Raw genomic sequence first — 26,282 nt, 5'->3', positions numbered from 1 at the left:
TGCATCTAGCCCTTCAATTAAATGTTGTTAATGCCAAGAGCAGGGCTGGCACAGTGGTGAGAGCAATTGCCTTCCACCAGTGTAGTGACAAAGTGATTCATGGCTTTAAATTGCGATCAGTACGTTCGCATTTATGACTGAATGTTTTCCCTTTGCAACTAAAATATCTGGAGAAGTCACAAATTGTCCACTAATTTTCAGTGTTGGTTCTTTTCAAAATAAAAGGGTTGGCAGTCGCTGCTTTTCCTCTATAGCTGTGCTTTTACATGTACAAAATAAATAAATAAATAATTGGAAAAATTATTTTGTTTCTTGCTATGAATTTTCATTCAATCTGAAAATAGGGGGCATAATTGTAGTATAATTTAGGTGTGATGTTACGTGTAGAGCACCTCAATCAATTGGCATTTTCAGCGGTTTCTTTTGCACTCAAGTACTGCGTGCTCATTTTATTTTTTAAATCTCTGACAATACAATTCAGCATGATGATTTTACATTTAAAATTTCTTGTCAAAAAATTGTGACTGGAATTGTTTTATTTAATGCCTTGTGATTGTTTAAGTGGTTATTGTTATTTCTATCTTATTTTTTGTACTGCAGGCTGAAGAATCTTGGAATGAATACATATCTGTATGCTCCAAAAGATGATCTCAAACATAGAGCTTTGTGGAGAGACCTTTACAGTCCTGAAGAAACAGGTGATATTTGAGTAATTTTTTTGAAGAGGGTGCTTTGTGGTCAGTGTACCTTAGTTGTGATTTCAATTTATTCCAAATTCCAAAGTAACTTAAGCCTGATTCTGTATCACAGTATTTTATTCCTTTTATTAGAAAACCTGAAGCAGCTGATAACATCTTCCAAGGAATGTGGAGTGACATTTTATTACGCCTTATCCCCTGGACTTGATATTTTGTTTTCAAGCACAAGGGACATTCAGCAACTTAAAAGGAAAATGGGACAGGTGTTGGCTCTTTTACTGTGTTTTGAACCCTAAGCTTATAGGTAGTCAAATGAAATGTGTCAGTGCAGGGTAAACTGTTACCTCGGATGCTGTTTGTTTTTCTTATAGCTGGTAAATATTGGCACCTTCTCATCCCCTGTGGAAAGAGATTTTTAAAACATTTTTGGTGTTCTGTTCATGACCAAAGATCCTGCATTGTTCATTGCTTACCATTGCATTTCCCACAATGTACAGTGTACATTTGTTTTAGATAGACTGAATTGTAAGTGCAAAGGGAAAATGTGACCTTTCACGCGATAATGGGGCTTATGAAAATTTCATGATGATGCCTGTTGCACGGCAGACACAGGGAAATTATTTAACACAAGCTGAATTTCTGTGAAATTTCTTTAAAACAGCATGGACTTGGTGTGAAATTTTATCATACCACTGTGAAATTATTCACACTGTGAAAAAAAAAAAAGTTCTTCTTAAAATTAATTAATTTCATTATCAAGACGTTGAGTTTGGATTTCTGCCACGTTTTGAGTGTGAAAGAACCATTGACATAAAACCTTTTGATGCTCACTAATTTTTGTTTACTACATGTATAAAGTTGACTTAACGCAAATGGATGTTGCGAGCATGTGAGTACTGCGCAGTTTTCACCAAGCAATCTTTGGCGTAACTCGCTTCATAGTATGTTTTTATTTGAGTGCACCAAGTGGAAAGACTAACCGCTTCAAGTACCTTGAATTGAATGTCGAACTTGTCGGACGCTGTACAGTAACCGGAGACAACTATCTTTCTCGCGTTTAATTTTCAAACCGAATAAACTTGAGTAAAACTTAAAAATCAAGGATTCAGGCCAACGGCAGCAGAAATGTTCCCACAAATTAGTTGAGGCCAGTTAATTCACCTCAGAAGGGACTCTAGATCCATATCGGGGGATGTCAATTTCATTGTTTATTTTTGACCGAATCGTTGATTATCGAGAACTGTTTTGCTTGGTAGCTTAGTTTGTGTTAGTCGTCGCTTTCATCCAAATTATATATTGTCATTCTAACAACAAAGCAAAATCGCACCAACTTCAATTTTGCTGAAAATACCGAAACAGCGCCCCATAAAAAGTTAAACATTTTGCAGAAGAAAAGATATAAATACCATTATTTGATTGTCCAAAGCAAAAAATTGTACATCCTTGTTTAAGGCAATTTTAAATTAATTTTGGTTAAATGTACCGTATTTATTCACTTATAAGGCGCACTCGGTTATAAGACGCACCCTAAACTTTCGAAGATGATTGTGACTAGTTACTAAGTTAACCACCAGCGGTCAAGCGGTCCACAAGCTTAGCGGTCAAGCGGTTCAGAAGCTTAGCGGTCAAGCGGTGTGCAAGCTTAGCAGTCAAGCAGTTAAGCAGTTCAAAGGTGTAGCAGTCAAGCGGTTCACAAGTTAAGCAGTAAAGTGGTCCACAAGCTTAGCGGGCATCCAGCGGTTATTCCCATAAGTGCTGGCTCACATGGTATTTTGTAGCTTTGTACACTGCTAGGATTTGCGAGTTCTTAGTCAAGCGTTTGTGCAGTGGTCTGTAAAGTGGTTCTTTTAGCATCTCCAACCCCCCCTCCCACCCCTTATTTTTCTTCCTTCCACTGTTTCATCAGTGTGACAGGTGCCTGGAATGGGGGCTCATGGCTAGGTTACGGGGATTTGCCAGTCATGGGGGCAGTGTTCTATCTAGGGGCTGGCTGGCCACAGTGGAAGCCCCTGGGTATTCCACCCACTTAAGCGAGGCAGTTGGTTAATTGCAAAACTAGCCCACAAAATTTTCTTGTTATTCGGGATGGCGTAGCAACATTATTTCACGGCCTGAACATAAGTGAGTTCACGACCTCACTTAATTTCACAGTCTTCGATTTCACTTCACACATGAAATTTTTTTACTGAGTATAGTGAAAAGGTTTGGAGCAAGACCGAACACCCCATAAAATTTCAATTCACGTGCCGTGACAGTGAAGTAAATTTCATGGTTCACCATGAAATCTATAAGCCCCCTTTTTGCACGAAAGGTCACAAATGGTGTGATTGAATAGTTTACATGGGGAGTCAATAAAACTTTTGGTTTACCTGAAAGTTCTTCATTAATTTTCTCATTTTGACAGGTTCAGAAGCTTGGTTGCGAGGCTTTTGCATTGTTATTTGATGATATTGATCCACAGTTACATGGTGCTGATGTTGAGGCATTTCGTTCATTTGGCCAGGCGCAAGTGGAAATCACCAATGTTATCTATAAATACTTAGGATGTTCACACTTTCTCTTTTGTCCTACAGGTAACCAACTAACTACTTTTACCAACCCATAATCCAGTATGTTTTGGGGATTTTTTGCAGAAAGGCAATGCAAGTTGTTTACTCTTAGAATTCTGCCATGCCACAATGAACTGAAGGTCTGTTGTTTTTATGAAAAGAATCCCCCTAAATGTATGGCATAGGAAGTATCCATGTAGGTTGTTAAAAGCCGTCATTTTTCTTTTGAACAAGGTCAATCTTTTCTCCATACCCCCCAGGCTATACAGGATATTTCAATGTGCTGTTTGAATTTACATAAAACGAGAATTTTTACCCACTCACATTATACACATTAATTTTGGCCATACTGTACTTAAAATCCTAGTGATGACCTTTTATAACAAAGGTGGCTATATTTTCTTTAACACTGTTTGTTAACCCTTACGTGTAGTTTCCTTATTTTTTTGTTTAGAATACTGTGGTACAAGAGCTGTTCCAAATGTTGAGACATCAGATTACTTGAATACTCTTGGGACTAAACTTGACCCAAAAATCAACATCATGTGGACAGGTAAACTTTTCTGAGTATATTTTATGTCCTTTGTCATTTGTTTTTATTTCCTGATTTTTGAATTGTTGTCAACATGTGCTGTTTCATTTAGCAGTGTTGGTGAAGGACATTGATTCCTGATTCTTCTATGCTTGGTTGAAGGTACAGTTGCATCTTAGTTTTTTCTTTCCTGCCAGCAGACCAGCCAGCTTTTCAAAATTGCCGTGTCTTCAGATATTCATAGTTTCATGTAAAATATTGCATTTATAACATCTTAAAGTTCTTCTGAACTTGTACTAGCCATGATCAGAAGAAGTTTAAACTTGATAAATCCAAAACAAACTTAATGACTTAACCTTTAGGTGAGAGGAGATCACACTAAGAAATTTAACAAATTAACCAACTCATCCAAAGTTTTTTCTAGCTGATATAAAGCCCACTGCATGGTTGCAGGACTGATTTTCCCTGTTTCATAGTTATACTTCACTTTTTCTTTTGATTATAATAATCACCGATGAAAATACTTTTTAGTTGAAAGCACTATTCTGTTTTGGAACATTGTGAATTTAACTATTCAGATTAAATATAAATTACGGAATATTTATCCCTTTTAATGAATCAGCCAGTATTGAGCATTATTTTCTCTGATATGATATTATTTAGTATTTACTGTAAAACAGGGAATATTGTTTTGCAAGGATGTTGTGAACAATTTGTGCAGCAATTCAGAAAAGCACTCTGTTCCAAGTTTGGTTTGCATATTGGAGTCTGACTGGCATCCCTGACTGTTCCATTTTGATTAAAGAATTGTTGCACCCTATTTTTCAAAACAAGCGAGTGAACAAGAATTACCGGAACAATAATTGTTTATTGGATGGGACAAAACCTTCACTTGTTATGTGTGAGCAAACATGCATAATCTGAAAACATTCTTCTTGATTCCTGTGTGCTGCATGTTGTATTTTTATGCAGTTTTTGGGGTGCAAATTGTTACCGAGGCTTATTTCACTTGTCTTCTGCCTCGAATTGTTTTTTTTTTTGCCAGAGACTTGAACCTTTTTCCTGATTTCAAACCTTTACCAGTATTCAAGTTTGTTTTTGTGACAAAATGTGTACCAGTAACTGCAAAGCAACATGGAAACATGGAAATCTACCAACAGTTAAAAGTTTGATGCAACATGCTAGAGATTATCTTTTGAAGCCACTTACCGGTAACTGAAACGGTTCTTTCCAGATGGAGAAGAATATTATTTATTGCGTTAATACAATAGGGAAACAAAGTACTGTGCAGTTGATGTGGCTCGCCCTTGACAGTCCTAATTGATAACAAAATGAATTATGAAAGTAAACTACCGTCTAAGCTTTGTAATGAAACGGTTTATTTTTCATGTTGAAAGGATTATTCTCTGGCATTGTTGTAGAGGACTTTGTTACTGATTCAACCTTTCAATAATTTTTTGTTTTCTCACATGCACTAGAAACAAGTAAAATTATATTTCCAAATTTATTGTGAAGTAGATCATCCAAATTATAGATATTTATAGGAAAAATTTGTTGCTGCCATGATTTTACAGGATAGTCTGTGAGAGTTTCTTGCTTGAAGAGTAGCAGCTTCCAAAATTCCAAACAAAACTTGATTTTGGTGATACCGGTAGTTTCTAGTCACAAGAGATGAACAATTATTGAAAGAGGGCTAGTGTTCCTTTGCTATAAGGCCATTAATTAACACAACCCTGCATTGAAATGCTTTTCAAGTTTATATCAAACCAAAATCCGATGAAGATTAGGTTGCATTAGCATGTTAGGGTTGCATTGCATAATGGCCTTATACACACTTTTTTCTGTATCGTGAGTAGTGTTTCGTCTGTGTGTGTGTGTGTATTATGTGTGAATGGAAAACATCCCAATACTGGTGAAGACAACACACAAAGATCAAAAGAAATTTTGGTAGTTTGTTTTCATCCTATACCTCAGTGTGCCTTGGGTACTATCAAGGTTAGTGCTAAACATTCAAACTACATGTACATGTAAATGAGTGAAGGTTTTGACCCTTTCCATTTCTGGTGAATTCAAGTTTCATTGTAAGCTTATTATTTGAATGAAACATCAACCTCAACTGGTGCAACTTAAATAAATGATGTCCAGACTACTTTCTGCATGAAAAAACTTGGAAATGACTTGGCCTCCAAGAGAAAAGGCAAGACTTCAACCCAGTGTGGTTTGACAGTCTAGTGGCACACCTCATTCTATGCAACTGTTGTTACAGTACATCAAAATTGTGCCTTAAGACTACAGTTGCCTCACATGACAATTTTGCTAGACCAAATTTGAATCTAAAAACTGAACGAAACATATTCATTTTGTTAAAAGTGTGTAGCCCAGAACAAACTTCTTTGTGTTAAAGTCTTGCTGATCATTAATACTCATAGAATCTATTTGCATGGCAGATTTGAAATGAGTTGGTTACTTTTTCAGTCCCTATCTAATGAATTGGTTTTCTGTCTTATCAAAATGCTGGCTTTGGGAAGGAAAGACTAGACGTGCCTGTATATAGCAGCCTGTGTGTCTGTGTTGTGTGATAAAATCTGTCGCAGTAGTAGTTTCACTGTGTTGCAATGCCTTTGCTTTTAGGCCCAAAGGTAATTTCCAAGGTTATCAGTACTCAAACTATTGAAGCTCTGACAAATGTGCTGAAACGCAAACCTGTTATTTGGGACAACATTCATGCCAATGACTATGATCAACGAAGAGTGTTCCTAGGGCCTTATGATGGAAGGCCAGTTGAACTTTTTCCAATGTTGAATGGAGTTCTAACAAACCCTAATTGTGAGTTTGAGAGTAACTTTATTGCCATACATACCCTTGCTTCATGGTCAAGAGATGCTTCTCTGGTCACAGTGGAGGAACCAATGAGTATTGATCCAAAAGCAAGCAGTTCTGCTGAACCTATGGAAGAGGATCTTCTTGCTAGTACTGAAAGTAATGAAAGTGAATCTGTTCATGGTAAAACTGAGGAAGAAGTTTCCCAAGACAATGTTGGTGGTAAAGTCAGTGATACTGAAACTGTAAAAGTAGAAGGAGAAATGGACACAGAAAGTGGTGCATCTCTGATTGAATCAAAAAGTACTGTGGCACACTCAGTTTATGATCCTCAAAATGCCTTGCAAGAGGCGGTCACTGCTTGGTTAGAAGAATTTTCAAAAGTGAAGAATGCCACATCACGAACTTATGCAAAGAGTGGTGCTTACTGTGTGACTCCAGAGGCCATGCCTGTCCAAGTGCAAGCTTCTGTGGCAGCCTGTACCAGAGCAACTACAACAAGTGCCACCACAACAGTGTGTTCACCTGTGGTGACTCCCTCACCCATAAAAGTAGCAAAAGACAACAGCAGGAAGAAGCTGAGCAGCTCTGTATCACCAGGTTTGGATTCCCTTGAATGTTGTGCTGGTGTTTTTCCATCATGAACACTGAACATGGGAGATCTCAATAATTATTGTTGTTGCCCTGCTATAAGCTCATTTAAAAGACTTGTGTCAGAGTTTTGAAAATTCTATTTTTATGTTTTCTTCCATTTGATGGTTGACGTTATTTTAGAAAATTTTCAAAATTTTTGCACATATGAATTTGTAGTCCAGAGTGTTGAAGGAATATTTCAAATAATCAAAATTTTACTCATTATGTAGCCTGTGTGGCAGGCGTCCTCCTCGTTCTCCTGCTGCCCTTTCCTTTTCCCTTCAAATCCCTGCCAGGCAGGCTATTCATTATGTTTTGGCTGAATGGCCCATCCTTTGTTGAAAATGATTTGACTATAGTTTGCAGCTGACATTTTTTGGTTATAGAAATCAGTAGGAAGTATGGAGTGAAACTGATCTGAGTTTGTTCAGTGGCCTGCTCCTGTCCCTCTGTGGTAGAGCATCCAAACTTCTAATCAGAGAGTTAATGGTTATGGATTGGATTCTGTTAACAGTGCTGAGATTCTTGTCTTTGTATGCTGACTTTCTATCAATAAACTCATAACTTTCAAAATAATTTACTTACCATCCATTGTACTTAACTGTCATGTAGAGAAAAAAGATCAAGAGACTGTGACGAAAGAGCAAGAAATGCCAATGGAAATAATTGAGCTGAAAGAGAAGCCAGCTTCGACACCACTGAATGCAGATGACTTGCTTTTGTTGGTGGATTTGTTTTACCTTCCTTACAACCATGGTCAGAAAGCCAAGCAGATTATATCTGATTTTAAATGGCTGAAGTTTAATGCCATTAAAGAGGATTCACAGGAATTCATGGAACTCACTGAGCAAGAACAAAAAACTAAGGTAATGTGTGCATTGACAGAGTTTGTCAAATCAGATTGTTGCTTTAAATGATGGATAACCAAAAATCTTTTGTGCAGTTGTTATTGAAAATGCTTTTGTGGAATGGTGACTGCTCCAAAAATTCACCTGTTATGGGCAGAGCTTAACTATGTGGAAAACATGTACATAGAAGGCGCCACTCGGAGTGATGGTTTGAAGTGAAAGCACCAACTGATTGTAATGTTAAGAGCAGTTTGTCTACTTCATGTATCTAAAGTTAAAAGTTAAAATAAGTTACATGCTGGACTTGACTCTTTGCGGCTAATTTTTCAAAAAACGTGACACGGACCCCGACGCACACAATGGAAGCGGTCAGTATTTCGTGATGCAATCCTGGTTTTTTCCTATTGCCACTTGAGGCATATTTTCTAAGGATACTTTGCTCCGTGTGCAATTATTATAGTAAACACTTTGAGGTAAAACGTTTTCGCCAAAACTGACTGAATCCGTTTAATCCACACTGAAAGGAAGGAAGGAACAAACGTCTGTCATAAATTCGAAAGAAAAGAACCAGGCGAAAGTCGCTTTACTTGTTTATTCGAGGATCGAAACATTGAATAACTTTTTCATCTCATTTGTCTTGACTATATACAAGTAATTCCATAATATCAACGTGTCAATCAATCAAAATAAATCTCATTTGAGCAGTACAAACAAAACCAGATATTAAGTAATAAAATGTTCGCTACAGCGTCTGAACAAAAGCGCTCTCATCTCATTGGTCAGACTACCCTGGGTGCCAGAGGTTTTATTTTTCTTCCGCGAAGAGCGGTGAAGTGGCAAATGGAGAGACCACAACGGCTTCAGGGTTCGGTATCGCCGCTCTTCTGCTCATAGAGACCACGCCAAAAAAAATCAAAGGGAACCCATGGCCAAACTCGTGGATTAAGTAATCTAGAGATGTAACATGTTGGTGAACTTGCAATTATTGTTCAATTTTGGGCTCATACCGTGCAGTCGTTCGCGCGATTGCTATTTCAATATGGCGATTGCTTCAGACTGCGCGGTTGGTAATATCTGATCTGCTAATCGCCCTTTCTCGCAGTCGGAGACTGAATTACGAAGGACGCAGCTCAACGAGGTCGGATCGACTGAAACTCAACTCACATACAACATTTGTTGTAGAGGTGGAAGGCGTGGTTGATGTCCAAGAAGTACAGCACACAAATTCTATCCAGATGGTCACCCATCCAGATATCAACCCCATCCAACAGAGATTAACTTCGGTGAACAGACGAGAACCGGTTTTTTCCCTTTGGTGCTAGCCGGACACGGCGTCGGGTTCGGGCAGTCTCGTTCGGGCCGACTAATTACGAACAGTGTCTACACCTGAGTGAGTGAGTGACACATTTGCATATCGGAGTCCCCGCAAGAAACCCGTTTCTACGCTTCGCGTATCCACGAGTTTAAAAATTAGTAGCCAAAAGGTCAGTCAGTGACCAGAATTGAAATATTAAATAAGAAATAGGGAAGGTGTGCAATCTATCTCAAAATTAAGTTAGTCGAAAATGACGGAAGAATCAAAGGCTGTGTCACCATGGTGGAAGTCGTCGGTGATCGGTGAATTTCGATCCTTGTTGAGTTGTTTGAGCAGAAAACAAGCATGGCATCATATTTGTGTTGATTTTATTTCTTTGACTCCAGATCATCGATAATTGATAAATATGCATTTTACTTCTATTCTAAAGCTGTATTTAGTCTAGCCTTAAACAGAAAAAGCAAAAATATTAACATCTGTTAAAATGTGTGTGTGAAAATACTGCGCATGCCATCCCATGACACTGCCCCTTTAAGTGTCCCCTCTGCCGTACGATTTTGCTAAAGGTGCTGAGAGATATGAGAGATAAATCTCCTGAAGTAAACCATAGTAGCTTGCCGTTAAGGGGAGTAAGGTATGTCCGAGTTTGGATTCGAGTTCTAGTTCGAGTTGGACTTCGAGTTGGATTTCAAGTTGGATTTCGAGTTAAGGTCAATTCCAATTTGCTCAATTCCTGGTCGCGTGCAAATCCCTACAATGGACACTGGGCCAAAACCCTGCGGGGGCAATGAGCTATTGCTGTATCTGCAATCAGTTATGCAGATGATATGTACCACTGAAGAGGTTAAAAGAGGATAATGTTAACAAAAAAATGTGGCTTGAGTGCTCTATGTTGTGAATACCGTCTTAATACCGTTTTTGCAATCTGCAGGCAGTTTTTGGCAGCTTATCACCTACATGTAATAGCGCTCAAGTCAAATTAGTCCTTCTCAAATCAAAATGAAAGTTGTCCTTTTGAACGCTAAAATAAAAGTATGTTTCAGCAAATTTAAAAAGTTAACTCTCCTGGGATATCTGATTTACGCAAACTCGATGCTATGTCCACGAGGTACTTCTTTAGCACTAGTTAAAGTCGCTTTACGAAAAAACGAATTTGCGCACCTTTGGTCCAAAAGCAAACATTTAGTTTAGCAGTACTTATCTTCTAGCTAATGGTCCTTGGTTGGATGATCTAAGCATGGTATATTTTCTTTGTGAAAATCCATAAATGCGTTTAAAGTCTTACTACAAATCGTTACTCAGAGCAGATGCTTTGAATTAAATTGTGAATCTGGGTGATGAAATGCATGATGGGGAGTGCTTATCATTTGAAGGATTCAAAGAGTGCTTGTGGTCAGCTGAAGAGGACAGTGGGTGTGAAAATGTAAAGTACATTTTAGAATTGAATGAATGGAACAGCGTTCTGCACGCATTTCTATAACAAGAGGGCAAGAGAAACCAATACTTAAACTTGTAACAGCAGTGATGATTCCTAAATAGAAATACCAAATGTGATTACTTATAAAATATATACGCTAATCTGAGCTGTTGCATTAACTTATTTCCATTTGCTTCTTGGTGTCTGTATATTGCGATTGAGTTGTTTTGAGATTTTTCTCATAGAGTATGCTATATTGCAGGTAACTGAGTGGACCGAGAAAGCTGCGAAGTTTCATGAAATATGCCGATCTGTTGAGGAGATGTTCGTGAGACTTACAGAGACCTCTAACAGAGCACTGCTGTATGATTTGTACCCATATGTGTGGGATGTTAAGGAAGTTTTGCTGCTGTTGGATACATTTGTAAATTGGCTAAGTACCAAGAATAAAAGGAAGAAACAGAAAGGACAAAGTTTTTTCCCAGAAGATCCAGAACCTTGGGTGTTTAGAGGGGGCTTGTGTGGGGAGCTGCAGGTACAGTATTTCCTATATTCCCGGGGGGACTCCCATATAAAAAGGGGAGGGATGCTTGTTGGAAATTGTAAATTAAACCCATGACGGAGACCAATCTGGGCGTGGCTATAAAAGAGACCATATTAAAACATGGATATATAAAAAATACAGTGACTTTTAAAGATGTAGTTTTACCAGTTACTCACCTATGCAACTTGACATTAACCCAGAAATTACTTTTAAACAACTCAAATCAAAGCTTTGTGGCCAAAAATTGTCTGTCGAGCATATGGAATTTAAGTTAAAAGCAACAGAAATAAACTATGAAAAACTGTAGGGCTGAACAGTTTTCAAAACCCCTGAAATGATCGCAATCCATTTCAATCTTCATCAATTTTGTCCATCCCTGCCTCCTTTTGTATTTGCTGGTTTATATAAAACCTCCTTTAAATGTTTCAAGCAGCTATTTTTGCGTTTCACTTGATTTGGTTGCCAGTGCCCAGTCTCTGAATTTGGCCAAATTTTATGGCGCAGCTCCTGTAACCTTTGTGGCCTCACAGTGCAAATTATTGGCTGGTCTCCTTTATGCTCCAAGAAATAATTATAGTCCTGAAATTACTGAGACCTCTAGTGTAATAACAAGTAGCTCACAAAAACTTTTTTCTATCAAATTTCTAGCGTCTCCTACCGATTGACGGAGGACATGAAGTTTTTAACTTAAGGGCTCCTGATATTCCTACCACATGCATCTACACAATCAGACCCTACCAGCTTGAAGATGAGGTATAAAAGACCTTTTTTTTTCTTCTTGATACATTTATTTGTTGATTGCTTTTGTTTATTTGACTTTATTCAGACACATAATTTATTTGGCAAAACAGCTGTGGTGACAAAAGTAATGCAACCTCTGGTCTAACACTGTTTAGTTTTTAAAATAATATAGTGCTCATTGTGTTTCTTTAAAACAGAAGTCATTGTATGAAATCTGTGTGTCAACTTGTGATGATTGGCAAGATGGACATGATTTGTTTCCCTGCAGACGGTTTAACATGGCAGGAGATAGGTGGGTTCAATTCATATCTTCTGTCTCAGTGAAGGCACACCTGTAAATTACTCAAAATAGCATTGAATTTGGTTCTGTTAGTCTTAGTGGTTGTCAAGGCTGTTTTGTCTGTTTTTTCTTTTATTTCTACAATCTACGTGGTCGTGTAACTTACACAGTTACGTTTTGTAGCTTTGTCTTATAACATGGCAAAAGTGTAACCTGAGTGGTTGAAACAGTTTTCTGAAAGCCTTGTGGTATATTAATTTTTAAAGAAGACGTTTCTTTAAGCGTTTATTCGAAATACCGTGTGGCGCAGAAGTAGGGTGATACATTTTGGAAGAGGTAGTTTAACAAATCAAAAGTGGTTCAGCGTTGTCTGTACTCTTGTCGACAACGATGTTCGTCATCGCAGTGGTCAAAATTTGTTGTGGACTCACTCGGCTGCGTCTACACCTCGTGAGCCCACAACAAGTTTTGACCACTGTGATATCAAATATTGTTGTCGATAAAAGTACAGACAACGCTTAACCACTTTCGATTTGTTTTTTACCACAATATTTAACGCCAAAAAAAGTGTTTATTTCAGAGCGTGACCAAAACCATGACACAGAAAGAGCAAGCGTTGTCTAGAACTTTCTCGCAATATGATTGGTTTATTTCCCAAAATGAGCGTTCCGGATTGGCTGTTACATTGCGTGATAAACTGACGCGAGCATGACGCGAGCAGCGTTGTCTTGACTCATGTCGACAACGTCAAATTGGCCAATCGGATTTCGAGATTACAAACAAATGTGGTAAAATCTTAATTTGAGTGGTATTCAAATTCTTTGATTGCGCTCACGTGATAAGACGGGCATTGTTGGTGCCAAAACAATAGAAAAATGTAGCTCAAGTTTTGCATAATAATAGTCAAATTCCCAAAAGACTCTTTCGCTATTGTTCTTTCCACCAACATGGCCGACGTGACGTCAGGTGCAATCAAAGAATTTGCCAAGTACGGAACAAAACAGGTAAATGTTTCTGCAGCCAGTTGAAGTTCATAACAACGGATAAAGTAAGCAATAAGAGTAGTTTGTTTGGAACAGGTTATCGCAAATAACGTGGATCTATCGGATGCAACGTTATGTTTTTTTAAGATTTCGCGGGGTCTTGTGTGTAGCGTGACTTTCCAGTGAAAGCAGTTAGGCAAGGGAGGGTGAAACACTAATGTAGCAACACAGAAAACATCTGAAAAACCATTCTTGTAATTAAGGTGGCTAGGTGAAAACTGGTGTCCAGATGCAAAGGTTCGAAATTAACAGTGTTGTGAGTAATGCGGCCGGTGACTTCCAGCTCTAGCTAGCTAACTGATGAAGATCGTGAAACTATCAATTAATTAAAAGGAAAAAAAAGGACATCTTTGGGTGATGCTCGTACAAAGGACAACTGAAAGAAACTAAGAAATTTCGGCCATTTCCAACATACCGCTGCGGGAAGTTCTGACAGCTCTGTACTAGCGATTTCATCACGTTGTCAACAGGCAAGTTTAGAGTAAATATCTTATTTATAACATTTCCAGAAGGCTGAATTCAGCATTTTCACTTTTTCGCTGCATTGCACTTCCCGTCATTTGCCATCACGTTGAGTTTCTGAATCAACAAACGAAACTAAATCCATCCCTTTGGTTGCTCCACCACATGTATAAAATTCGGATTTTCATCGAATTCTGCAAGACATGAGGCTGTTTGAAGCCTCTCGCTAGCGGAAATCTTCTCCTTGACGGCTGTTAATTTGTTACTGTTGCAGTTGTTTTGTTACTGAGGGATGTCAAATGTATTGCTCATAGGGGTGTAGTGAGTTACTTTTAGCCAGTGAAATCACCGCCTCGTAATTCTCTTGTCCATTTGCTGCACAGAAAACTAATTCTACCCAGACCATATCTCGGCTACCTTTCAAGTGTTTCGAGTACTTAGCTGCAAGCGACAATATATCGGAATTGTTTTAAAGACAATTGTCACTTCATCGGGCGATCCCGCAGTTCAGAATGAAGTTTCTCTTTGGTGTAGGCTTTTGAGTTTATCACAGAAATTCTCCCAACTAATTTAATGCACTGTTTGGTATTCTAGGATGATACATATTGGGATGAGCTGACAAAACATCTTGTTAGATTCCTAGGACTTTTAAAATATTTTTTGTTGGAAACAGAGGCTTGTGCTTTGAAGAGCGTTTGATCCTGAAACTTTTAATTTTTGAGAGGGAATTTTCAAATTTAATTATGTATGCATGAGAGATTTAAGGGAAGAAACGTTTGTTCTTTCTCATTCATTAGGTTTGTTGGTCCGTATCTAAAGATCTGCCCTGAACACGTGTTTGTTGTGGAGGATGGCGAAGGACTTTGTGGGTTTGCGGTAGCAACATCGGATTCTAAACACTTTTATGAGCAGTTTAAAAAGCACTGGCTACCTGAGGTACGTACAGCATGTCTAACAACACAGATCACATTTTGAAAAGGATGTGAGTTTGTGGAAGCGACGATTGCTTCTAAAGGAGATCAATTTCTGACCTGGTTAACGCAAGCACCATTCCCGGGAGATAACACAGACGTCTGCACAAAAATAAGTATAGTATATAAAGATACCAGGAAACTCAGGGACAGATGATCTCCTAATTCCAATTATCGGTAGGAAAAAAGGAATGGGTTTGCAGCTGTTAAGAGAAGTGGTAATTGATTTTAATCACTCACTGAAAAACAATGTCCCATTAATTAATTAATAACTCTTTGGCGTCCAAAGCGGCCTAAACCGGCCAGACTTAGTATTTTACTCTGTCTAACGCCAGACGATTTTACTCGTCCCCTGGGAGTCAATGGGTTAATAGATTTAGATTTATATAGTTCATTTTCCTTATAAACTTGTTTCTTTAGTTTCCTTTTTTGGTTCTTTTTGCTTGCTTTTAATTGGAACTTAATTGTGTAATATGGAGGCCAGTTTAAAGGGGGCTAGGTCACGCTATTTTAGGTAATTTTGTTTAATTTTGTTAATTATGACCTCTAAACGTCAAATTGGCAGAGCAAGAGTCTTTCATTTGCAAAATCACGGCCACATAACAACTGAGAATGATTTTCCAGCTCTGTAAATGACATTTTGATATAGACTGATACAGGTGGGCCGACGTTTTTCAAATTTACCCAAATTCAATCCATTTTAATCCTCTCCAGTTTTGTTCATCCATGTCCCTTCTTGGCTTCCCTGTGTTTTGTTAGAGTTCTTCTATAGTTTTGAACAGTTATTTTGATATTTTAGTTAATTCTATGACCATTCGATCAGTGCTGAAATTGCCTAAAATTGCGTGACCTATACTTTTATTGTTAGAAGTTTTTTGATTGAATGTCGTAATATAAATTAATTAGCTGAGAGGAAATGAAGTTGACTTAACTGTGAACAAGCAGCTGAAAAAAATCTCTGCTTGATCATTTATTCTGGGCAAGAATACAATTCAGACTTAGTCGATGCAATAGGCTATTTTTGAGTTCATGTCTGCCTCCTCAAAGCGAGTCTAAGGGCGAAGTTTTTGTGATGGTAATTAGTTCAACTTGACATGTGAATGAAAACTAATTTTCACAAGAAAAACTTCTCACTTAGACTCGCTTTGAAGAGGAGGAAGACATGGACCTTTGCCCAATTTTTGGAGGACTTGAAACATTAAATTGTTTTCTTAGGTGTGCAAGAAATACGGATTACCAGAGGGGAACTCCTCAGAATGGACTTACGCTGAACAACTTGCCAGTGGTTTTCACAACCCAAGTATTTTCCTACCCCAGGACTTGCATACAAAATACAGTGCTCATGTTCAGATATATCTTCTTCCTCGTGCCCAGGTATGCAGTAGCGTCGTGTTGTACTGGTATTTATTATATCTCTTAGATAGTACGCGCGCTGTAATTGGCTAAATTAGCGGGCCGTATTCTTCAGTACGGCCCGCTGTACAGCCCGCTAAATTTAAAATTTCGACAAAACATCATCTAGTGAGTTTTTCATGTCATTTCTGTTGCATAAACTTGTACTGAAAACTGTTTGAATCTTGCAAGCAATTATTTCAAACTTAACAGCCAAGCAGATTTAGTTTTTGGGATTTTGGCACGGCATTCTTTGTGGCAGTTGAACCTTCTGGTTCACTTTGACTAGTTTCCTTGCCCGTGCAACGGTTATCCTCAGAGATATAATAAATATCTTACTAACCTCGTTTTCTCAGTCCGTACTGTAAGTTACGGATCCTGGTTTTTTTGCCGTTGATTTATGGCCCGTGCGCTTCGCGCTTGGGCCATAAATCAACGGGAAAAAACTCGGTTCGTAACTTACAGTACGGACCTCGAACTCGGTTAGTAAGAGGTATATACACTTATGCCCAGAAATGCACGTGATGACAAAAATGGCAGATTTGGCGAAAGAGCTCCAGGATTGAAGATCTTGGCAAAATTAGCGAATTTGGCGCCATTTCGCCAATTTTATCTCAGCACTTCATCCGTTGCTATTTACGACACTCGAATGCTGAAAATTTGGCAATTTTGGCGATATTTTGCCAATTTCGTCAAATTAGTTCATCCATTGGTATTGGCACCGCTTGGGTGAACATTGGCGATTTTAGCGAAGTGACATGGATTTCAGCGTCCGCCTATAATCAAGTCACCTTGCGTGTTACTAACAACTGGATACATCTGTGTCAAAATGACGGCAACTCATCGGATTGTTTTCTTGTTAGTTTGTGTCGCAGTCCCGCAGTCCGCAGTGGCTTGGTAGAGAAAATTATATTCATATGAACAACTCTGTTCCTAAACCGTGTATTATGCAATCGCTCCTTAGCTTTCATTTTGCGGTTCGGTTAACTACACTTTTCAGGAAATCGTGTGAAGAAGAAAGCACTCGTTTACTGATTAAGCCTAAGCGCACCTTTCAGTGATTTAAGCTTAAGCACTCTCGTAAAATTTTAGCTTTCATTTTGCGGTTTGGTTAACTACACTTTTCACGAGGTCTTCTTGCCCTTGAACAATTTTCATTCATCGACTACGGTGCTGCGGACCGCGGTGGCAGTTCATTTTACTGCTTGCCCTTTAAAGAGTTTCATTCATGGGCCTGCGGACTTTTACATTACGATTTGTGGGCCGGGTATTCTGCAATCACTCCCAACTTCTTTTTCTCAGCAAGTTTCCACAACCAAAGTTCACTGAAGTTAAGCCCTATCGGGCGGGGTTAGTATCGTGATGGGAGACCTCAAAATGTACGACTTGCTGCCAGAAACACAATAATAATAATAATAATAATAATACCAACTTTATCGTATAACACTTGTTCTTAGGCCATCGTAGCTTGATTAAGAAATTAACACAAACAGCGGTGATAAACATTGTATTCCAACGCATTTTTTAGAACTTGACGTTACGTATGCTAGTCAACAAGTTTTATATAAGAAATGCGTTGGAATACAATGTTTATCCCCGCTTTTTGTGTTATTTTCTTAATCAATACCAACTTTATTCATTCAGTACAATGAAAGGGAGAGATACCAGAGGGGGTTATCCCTATACGATAGTATCCGCCCGGATGTTATTGATCTATTGTCGATTTTTATGACTCCCTGCATTTCTAACGCCAAGACGAAAATTTGAAGGCAACCAGATACCAAGAATTCCAAAACTCTACCTTCGGTGGCCGTTTATTGCTAGAAAAGGGCCCTGTTTTAACTTGTAGATTGCTAGTGGGCAGATACAAAACACAGGTCACATGTCACAAGAATCCTAAACATTCGCTAAAGCTAACCTTAGGCCTAATGTTAGCATTGGTAAATGGTTAGGGTGTTTCTGTATTGGTAAAACAATGGGCCGCGACTTGCGACCTGTGACCTGTGTTTTGTTGCTACCCCATTGTTAGTTGCTAAGGCATTTGCCGATTGATGGCAAGATTTCATAATGAGAGCTAGGGAACGATCTTGTACTTGAGCCATCGACGAAAGTTAGTTGTGGGGATTGGTTAGCTGTATAAGTGTTGACAGGGGCCTGTTGTAGGTACAAGTTTACAATATGCACTCAAAATGCTTTGTTTTTTTTTCCTCCTGTGGTAGGATCTTGGTCTGGGTAAGCGTTTATTGGCTTGTGTTCTTTCCGCTTTGAAAGCAGAGGATTGCACAGGTGTACACTGTGAAATTGCCACCACAAACAGTGACGCACTGGACTTCTATACAAAATTAGGATTTTACAAGATTCCGCTTAAAGACCAGGCACCCCCGGACACTGTCATATTGGGCAGGACGTTCTAGAAGGAATTTTTGTTTCTCAGTAGGGAGGAACTTTAATCTTTTTCTGCCGGTCGGATATATTTACTTCAGTACGAGTTCAAGTCTCTGTACTCATGAATGTTTGAAGTGTTCGTGTTCGTGCAGTGAGTTTGTGCGTGTTCGCTTTGTGTAATCTTTACGGCGACTATGACTGTCGTGCATTTCCAATGGTGAGCAAAAAAGAACTTCATAATCGTATTTTCGCAGTCTACAATGAGGGGCAAAACAATTGAGCAAACCTGACAACAAGTGCCTTTCTTGACGCCTGGCTCAAACGTCGAATTTTAAATTTTAAATCTTGCCACAGCAAACACAAATATAGGACAAGAAATTACAGAGTTATCCAGTTTGCTTCATTCTTAACGGTTTGCCCTTCATTGTAAAGCGATCACGTGGTAGCTTCTGTATTTCAATGTACAGTTTCGGCTGTTCGCGGCCTCTAAAAATAAAGAAAAAAGGGTATTAGCAAAAATGGCAACGTTTGCACTACATAGCGTAGATCGAAACGTTAGGACAACAAAGAAAGTAGGGAAATATGAACGAAATTCAGCGTTGACATCGTTTCCGTCAACCAACTTGAAATTTGACCCATGCTATCCTTTGTTGCGGCCGACTTGGGATGTAAATAGGGAACTTACGACACGAGGACGGCGACGGCAACGAGGACTTCATTTTAAAATACGAGTTCGCGTTATTCATATCCCTACGAAACTAATTCATGTCGTTTCGCGTTAAAAATGTGTAGTAACTGTCGAGGAATTAAACTAGTGTGAGTGAGTTGGAAGCGTAGAGAGAAAACTGAAAATTCATCGTCATGTGCTAACGTCCTCCAAAGAACCTTGAATTTGGTCATTTCACGTCGTCATTTTGGAGATGACGGCAAAGAAATGTACCAAAATGTAAAACGCACGTGCAGAGCCATTGTTTTTGCTCACTAAACCTATTGTTTTGCAGCGTCGTCGTTGCCGTCGGCGTCGTCGTTTCGTAAGCTCCCTAATAAGTTGAGACAACGACTGCTAGAATATATGTCGAAAATGAGAGCTTGGTCAAAAACTTTCGCCTTAAATTAGCAAATTCAGTTTAAGGTCTGTTTTTGGGAATTTTTAATTTACTTTAAAAGTTGCAAGGCATGCGCGCATCACATTGCCATGGAGGTTACTAGAAACATGAGACAAACCTTACTTAATGGCTAATTTTGGATGCCACTGTATTTGAGAAGTGAAGCCGGACACTCCTAGTGGAACGCCAGGGGCGTCATTGTTTTTAGGGACCAAACATCACTTGTAACCTCTTCCTTTTTATCTACAGATTTTTGAAGCAAGGCAGGAACCCATGACCCGGAGCCCACAACTCCATTGTGTTCGTGTCACGGCATTTTCACAGACCGATTTATTTTTAGATTGAATTTTCCGCGAATGAGACTCCCACAGGAGCCTGATGACCAATCACCGAATCGGTCAGTAAAAATGCCGTGACATAGGCCTAGAATAGGAGTTGTAGGCTTCGGGTCATGGGTTCCTGAGCAAGGATAACATATTTTTTCCTCTTGCATGACTCAGCTGGTTTGAATTCATCCGTTGTGAAACCATATCTTTCACAGTGCTTTTTCAGTCAATTCTCTGTTTTCGAATTCCCCATAATGCACTTTGTTTGCCCCCCAAATTTTGCATAAACTATTGTTTTCAAATGCTCTTGGGGACACTGCATATTCCCAAGAGCATTTGAAAACGATGGTTTATGCAAAATTTGGGGGGCAAACAAAGTGTGTTATGGGGAATTCGAAAATAGAGAATAGACCTTTTTCATTATATTCTTTTGTTTTAATACTGATAATCCTTTCTAGCCTCGCTGCAATGCACAAAATTCAAAAGAATATGTTAACCAAAATTAGGCCAGTAGGTTCAATTAACATAAATACAATAGAATATCAAATCGGTCGCCATTTATGAAAGTGGTCTATTTTTGTGGCGCTACACAGAAACTTCTCTTTAGTTCACTCAAATGAGTGCCTCCGCTTTATCTCCTTCCAACGAAGAAGGTGTTCCCTGGTATGCGATAACCTCTGTAAGTGTTAATTTGATGTTTCCCGTGTGTTTGGCGACAGAAACGGTGGGTCTCGCGTGCCATCTACCAAGACCGCCTTCTCCTTTGGCGTAAAATTGCATGAAGTTAAACATCTTAAAATGTGACTTCAATAAAACAAGGAAAGATTCAAATTAGTGTGAGACTTCACTTCTTTTGCTTTATGCTACCGTCGAGGCAAGTTACCACAGAGCATTCCCATTTTCTTTCCACTGACCCATGCAGCTATAGCTTTAAAGACCCGTAAAACAGAGCACTGACTGTGACAGAGGGAGGGGGTGGGGGAGTGGGCGGGGTAAAGTGCGCACCGTCGGCGCCGTTGATACCAGCTTCGTAGCTGAGGGAACTACCGACGTTAAATAAAGTGACTTTTTCTTTTAACTTTGAAACCTAACAGTATCTTAGTTTCACTCAACACAATCACTAAAATGCTAACTGATGTATGATCGGTTCTTCGACCTAACTGCAGGTCTGCGGTGAACACTGGTATCTGGTACCCAAGATATTCCTTTTGCGTAGGTATGTCCCATAACGGGTGCAAAAGGTCAAGAACTGAGACGAATGGTTTTGGTGGAATCTAGTGATAGCACTCAGGAACAACTTGGAAAGAACGTTGCAGTTCTGTATTCTCCGTGCTTTGTGATTTAATGGAAAACTATCAGCTTCAATGTAGATTTATGCCACACTGAAATTTTTATACGCACCCGAGAAAGAGTGGAATTCTCTACTTTCTCAAATCCCATAATACACCTTGCTTACCCCACAAAAAGTTTGCATTGGCATTGTTTTCGATTTCTCTTGGGACATCTGCATGTCCCCGGAGAAATTGCAAACAATGTTTGTGCAAAATTTTGGGGGGTAAACAAGATATATTATGGGATTTGAGAAAATAGTGAACCTTAGATGGACCGAGCAACCGAGCAGCACAGGACCCCCCCACCAATTTCACCATTGTGTCCACATCGCCTTTGAAGCAGTGTTTCCCCCTTTATAAACTGTTATAAGTCAAACAGTTTTTCTTGGTGATTTTACTGCAAGGGGTCGTTTGAGTTTTAGAGATTCTTCTGTTCTTACGGTTTATTTTGAAGAGGGTCCGTATGTGGTGTGTTGAAGGAACGAATAGAGGTCAAATTTTACTTTTAGTCTGATTTTTGTGTTTGAAGAAAATGCAGGTTGATCACTTGTTGACGTTCGTACCCTCTCGTGTACTTGACGCCTCTGGCGTTAGAAGGAGGGGCAAAACGGGAAAAGTTATTGCCTTTGAGAATGATAATTTACCCTCGCATTTGTCTTTTCTGAATAATATTCCTATGTGGTATATACCAGCAATAAAATAGTCACAAGGTCATTCATTGGTTCGTTAGTTATTCAGCGTGTGCGGTGAAAACGAAAGCAATTACTCTTCTCTTTGTTAGTGAGTATTTACCTCCACTTCAACAACTTACTGACAACAGTTTACAAAGAGAAAACTCTGGATAAGTTTGCTTGACGCGCAATTATTCTTGGGTGTATGATCAATGAACAGTTTAACTTATTAACAGCAACATGATTTTTTTGTTCGTGGTACTATCGCGTAGTTGGATCCGAAGGAGAACACGTTGACTGACCGAGTTATGGGAAGAATCCCTGACTGGTGAGGCAATGGGCATTTGAATAGACGCAGAGCCTGAGGAGGATGGTGTTTGGCAAAACTGGTTGTCCCGAAAAACGGTTAATATCACCACGTTTAATAGCAACCATATACCCCCAAATTCAGAGCATCAGTATCGTGGCATGCATTGGGGGAAACCGAATAAATATGTCATATATCTGCTTTTAGGCAATGCAGTGAGAGGATTTCCCGCATCTTAAAACGGTTAAATTCATGAGATCTTTTGATACGGATATTGACTTGTTTTATTGTGCGAAATGTAAGTATAGTACCAAATTATTATCAAAACAACGTGTTCCAACTACCGTGGCTCGAGTTCTTATTCATCATACATACTGTTTCTGCGTTAAAGGTTTATTTTTATAAGCTTATTAACTTGGAGAGTTCTTACAAATGTCTTATTTTTCCGACTTAAAGAAAATGAGCTATCGTCAAAGTTTACTGCTTTTGCAAGTGTCTATCGTGATTTCAATCAACTTCTTCCACTGTTGGTCCATTTTCGACATTTTCAGAACTTTGCTGTCCATGTAACTTGGCCATAATAGGAGAACACACTTGCTGCAGATCTCTCTGTTTTTCTTCGTATTCTTCTTTCGCTGCTATTGTATTCCTTTCTAACCAAGCAATTACCTCTTGTGTCTTGGTTTTAACTGTTTCCAAATCAGCAGTATTGAGCTTGTTTTGTACATGTGGATCATCTGCTGCTTGTTTCACGCTGTAAACATAGCTTTCCAAACTGTTCTTGGCAGAAATCCTATCGCGCTGCATTTGATCTTCTTCCTTGTATTTCTCAGCTTCATTCACCATCCGATCTATTTCAGCTTTCGGCAATCTTCCCGTATCATTGGTGATGGTGATTGCATTGGTTCTTCCGGTGCTCTTATCTTTGGCGGACACGTTGAGGATTCCATTGGCGTCAATATCAAAGGAGACTTCAATTTTGGGTACGCCACGCGGTGCCGGCGGGATTCCTGTCAGCTCGAACCGTCCCATGAGGCTGTTATCTTTGGTCATAGCTCGCTCTCCTTCGTAAACTTGAATAGTCACGGCTGGTTGATTATCTGAGTAGGTGGTGAACTCCTTTGAAGTCTTGGTTGGAATGCGAGTGTTGCGTTCAATCAATGCTGTCATCACTCCACCCGCGGTCTCAATACCAAGGCTCAATGGAGCAACATCAAGCAATAAAACATCTTTGATCTCAGCACTTTGGTCCCCGGATAAAATGGCAGCCTGGACTGCAGCTCCATATGCTACTGCCTCGTCGGGATTAATGGTTTTGTTCAACTTTTTCCCACTGAAGAACTCCTCCAGAAGCTGCTGCACCCTTGGGATTCTTGTGGAACCTCCAACTAGTACCACCTCGTGTATCTGGGATTTTTCAAGCTTAGCATCTCGAAGCGCCTTTTCCACAGGCCCCAGGCAGGAACTGAAAAGATCGTGACAAATTTCTTCAAATTTAGCGCGCGTGATTTTGGTGTAAAAATCAATTCCGTCGGCCAGTGAATCCACCTCAATGCTGGCTTGTGTGCTTGACGATAGGGATCGCTTGGCTCGTTCGCAAGCTGTCCTTAGGCGGCGTAAGGCTCTAGAGTTTCCTTTAAGATCTTTTCTGAACTTGCGCTTGAACTCGGCCACAAAGTGATCCACCAAACGGTTGTCGAAATCTTCTCCACCGAGATGTGTGTCGCCTGCTGTTGAGCGAACTTCGAAGAGCGATCCTTCATCGATTGTCAGTACGGAAACATCAAATGTTCCTCCGCCCAGGTCGAATATCAGAACGTTCTTTTCGCCTTGAGGGTTTTTGTCCAAACCATAAGCAAGAGCAGCAGCTGTAGGTTCATTGATAATTCGTTTAACATTCAGTCCTGCTATCATTCCAGCATCTTTAGTGGCCTGTCTCTGTGAATCATTGAAATAAGCGGGTACCGTAATGACCGCATCCTTCACTGTCTCTCCTAAGTAGGCTTCGGCAGTCTCTTTCATCTTTGTGAGCACCATGGCGCTGATTTCCTCTGGGGTAAACGTCTTCCAAGATCCCTTGCTCTTTAGGCGGATTTTGGGTTTGCCAGATTCATTTATGACTTGGAAAGGCCAGTTCTTGCGATCAGACTGCACTGTAGGATCGTCAAACTTCCTGCCGATGAGTCTCTTTGCATCAAAGATTGTGGCACTTGGATTGAGGGAAGCTTGGTTCTTGGCTGCGTCTCCGATTAAGCGCTCCGTATCAGTGAAGGCAACATAACTAGGCGTTGTTCGATTGCCTTGATCATTAGCAATAATCTCAACTTTACCATGTTGAAATACACCAACACAAGAATAAGTTGTTCCGAGGTCGATTCCAATGGCGGGAGCTAACTTGACTGGCATCTTTAAATGTTGTGATGAATCCCTTCTTCTTCTTCTCCTCAGTAATCTTCTTGTTGTAGTTTGAGATGAGTTTCAGCAAAATGATTTTTCAGCTTCCAGAAAACGGCCCGTATTTATACCTGTAAACAGGGGTTCTATTACATCATATTTCCCGAAATAATATATGCTTATATCATGATGTTTGTCCAAAAAAAGTGATGACTTTGCTTTTATTTCGGGGAAGTAAACTCCTGAATGTTCTAGAATTTGTTTTTCTAGAATGCTTTCTTACATCAGAACTGGTTTTGGGTAGCAGTGGAACTGTGAAGATAAATCTACACCCTTCTCGTTTCTTCGCGAATTTTCTCTCTGTACCAATCCACCCAGGTACTCTCTGAGCCTTCCAAAAACCCCTACTTGTCAGCGGCTGTTCGTTATTTCAAAATGGCGGCGGAAAGGTTGTTAGCCTTTGGTATATTGGTTCATATTATCTATTTAGCTTCTATTTTCGACATTTACTTTACGTCTCCTCTTGTCCATGGCATGACGCCTTATAAATCAAAGCTGAAACCACCGGCAAAAAGGCTGGTCCTATTCGTAGCCGACGGTTTAAGGGCTGACAAGTTGTTTGAACTTGATGACCACGGTGAGACTCGTGCACCTTATCTGAGACATTTGGTGGAGAAAAAAAGCAAGCTGGGGTGTATCACACACTAGAGTTCCAACAGAGTCTCGTCCTGGACATGTCGCTCTTATTGCTGGGTTTTATGAAGATGTAAGTGCAGTGGCCAAAGGTGGGTATTTAGATTGAAGACTCCCGTATGAAAAGGCTCAAGAAATCGAGAATTTGGACATAAATCGTTAACATTCGCTCTAATTACTGCAAAAATAGATGCTAACCATGTTTGTGACTATAGATTTGGATTGATTGCGATTGCGCTCAATTTGTTACTCTCTCCGTCATCCTTCTAAGATACATGTAATAATGCCAAGAATTATCTTTAATGGGTGGATGAATTCGAAGTGTTAGACAATGTATTATTAACTATTTCAGTCCATGGATCCTAAATTTGTGTTCGGAGCAAGTAGCGAAAGTACCTTAATTAACTTACAAAGTTCTGTAAATCAAGTATGAGCAGTCAACTGTTGTGTTTGTCAGTATACTACACGTTGAATCCAAACGATATACTGGTGATCAATGAAATTTGTTAACCTTGAAACCAACCTACGACCAATGGGTAAGACCCTAACCCAACCAACATGTTGGCTCACACAACTAACGTGTTGGCACAAACACTAAGCTATAAATACAACTGACTCATCACCAGACAGGTAAGCACTTTTCAACAAGTAAAACATTTTGGCCAACACCTGACAAGTTGATGAACTCATTAGCTGGTCAGAATCAGATTTTTTACCGTTCTGGATTTTACATTACACTGTATTTGTACCCATAATATCAAAAGCAGAAAACGTTTTTTGTAATCAAAATTGCCATCAGGGTCAATATCTGCTGATGTAACCAT

At 39.4% G+C, this 26,282-nt stretch overlaps 3 protein-coding genes across 3 annotated transcripts in view; 2 read left to right on the top strand and 1 right to left on the bottom strand.

Annotated features, from left to right (window-relative positions):
• Positions 1 to 19,116, top strand: part of LOC138043221 (protein O-GlcNAcase-like) — a 29,304-nt gene extending 10,188 nt beyond the window's left edge. The window contains exons 3-14 of the mRNA XM_068889381.1: positions 601 to 698; positions 831 to 961; positions 3,103 to 3,271; positions 3,702 to 3,800; positions 6,411 to 7,199; positions 7,845 to 8,098; positions 11,075 to 11,347; positions 12,005 to 12,109; positions 12,295 to 12,389; positions 14,680 to 14,818; positions 16,069 to 16,227; positions 18,465 to 19,116. Of these exons, the coding sequence (XP_068745482.1) occupies positions 601 to 698; positions 831 to 961; positions 3,103 to 3,271; positions 3,702 to 3,800; positions 6,411 to 7,199; positions 7,845 to 8,098; positions 11,075 to 11,347; positions 12,005 to 12,109; positions 12,295 to 12,389; positions 14,680 to 14,818; positions 16,069 to 16,227; positions 18,465 to 18,659 (2,506 nt within the window). The 3' untranslated portion in view covers positions 18,660 to 19,116. The remainder of the gene's footprint in view (positions 1 to 600; positions 699 to 830; positions 962 to 3,102; positions 3,272 to 3,701; positions 3,801 to 6,410; positions 7,200 to 7,844; positions 8,099 to 11,074; positions 11,348 to 12,004; positions 12,110 to 12,294; positions 12,390 to 14,679; positions 14,819 to 16,068; positions 16,228 to 18,464) is intronic.
• A 3,557-nt stretch (positions 19,117 to 22,673) lies between these two features.
• On the bottom strand, positions 22,674 to 24,834 carry LOC138041393 (heat shock protein 70 A1-like). Its single transcript, XM_068887163.1, has one exon. The coding sequence runs from the start codon at positions 24,775 to 24,777 to the stop codon at positions 22,879 to 22,881; it is 1,899 nt and encodes a 632-aa protein (XP_068743264.1). The 5' UTR covers positions 24,778 to 24,834; the 3' UTR covers positions 22,674 to 22,878.
• Positions 24,835 to 25,200: 366 nt separating this feature from the next.
• LOC138040317 (GPI ethanolamine phosphate transferase 1-like) overlaps positions 25,201 to 26,282 on the top strand; it is a 9,284-nt gene continuing 8,202 nt past the window's right edge. Inside the window, 2 exon segments of the mRNA XM_068886066.1 lie at positions 25,201 to 25,437; positions 25,439 to 25,550. Of these exon segments, the coding sequence (XP_068742167.1) occupies positions 25,201 to 25,437; positions 25,439 to 25,550 (349 nt within the window).

The sequence above is a fragment of the Montipora capricornis genome, chromosome 3 (genome assembly GCF_036669925.1).
Source record: "Montipora capricornis isolate CH-2021 chromosome 3, ASM3666992v2, whole genome shotgun sequence".
Taxonomy (NCBI): domain Eukaryota; kingdom Metazoa; phylum Cnidaria; class Anthozoa; order Scleractinia; family Acroporidae; genus Montipora; species Montipora capricornis.
Note: the sequence above shows the minus strand (reverse complement) of the source record. Positions and strands in the feature narration are given on the sequence as shown.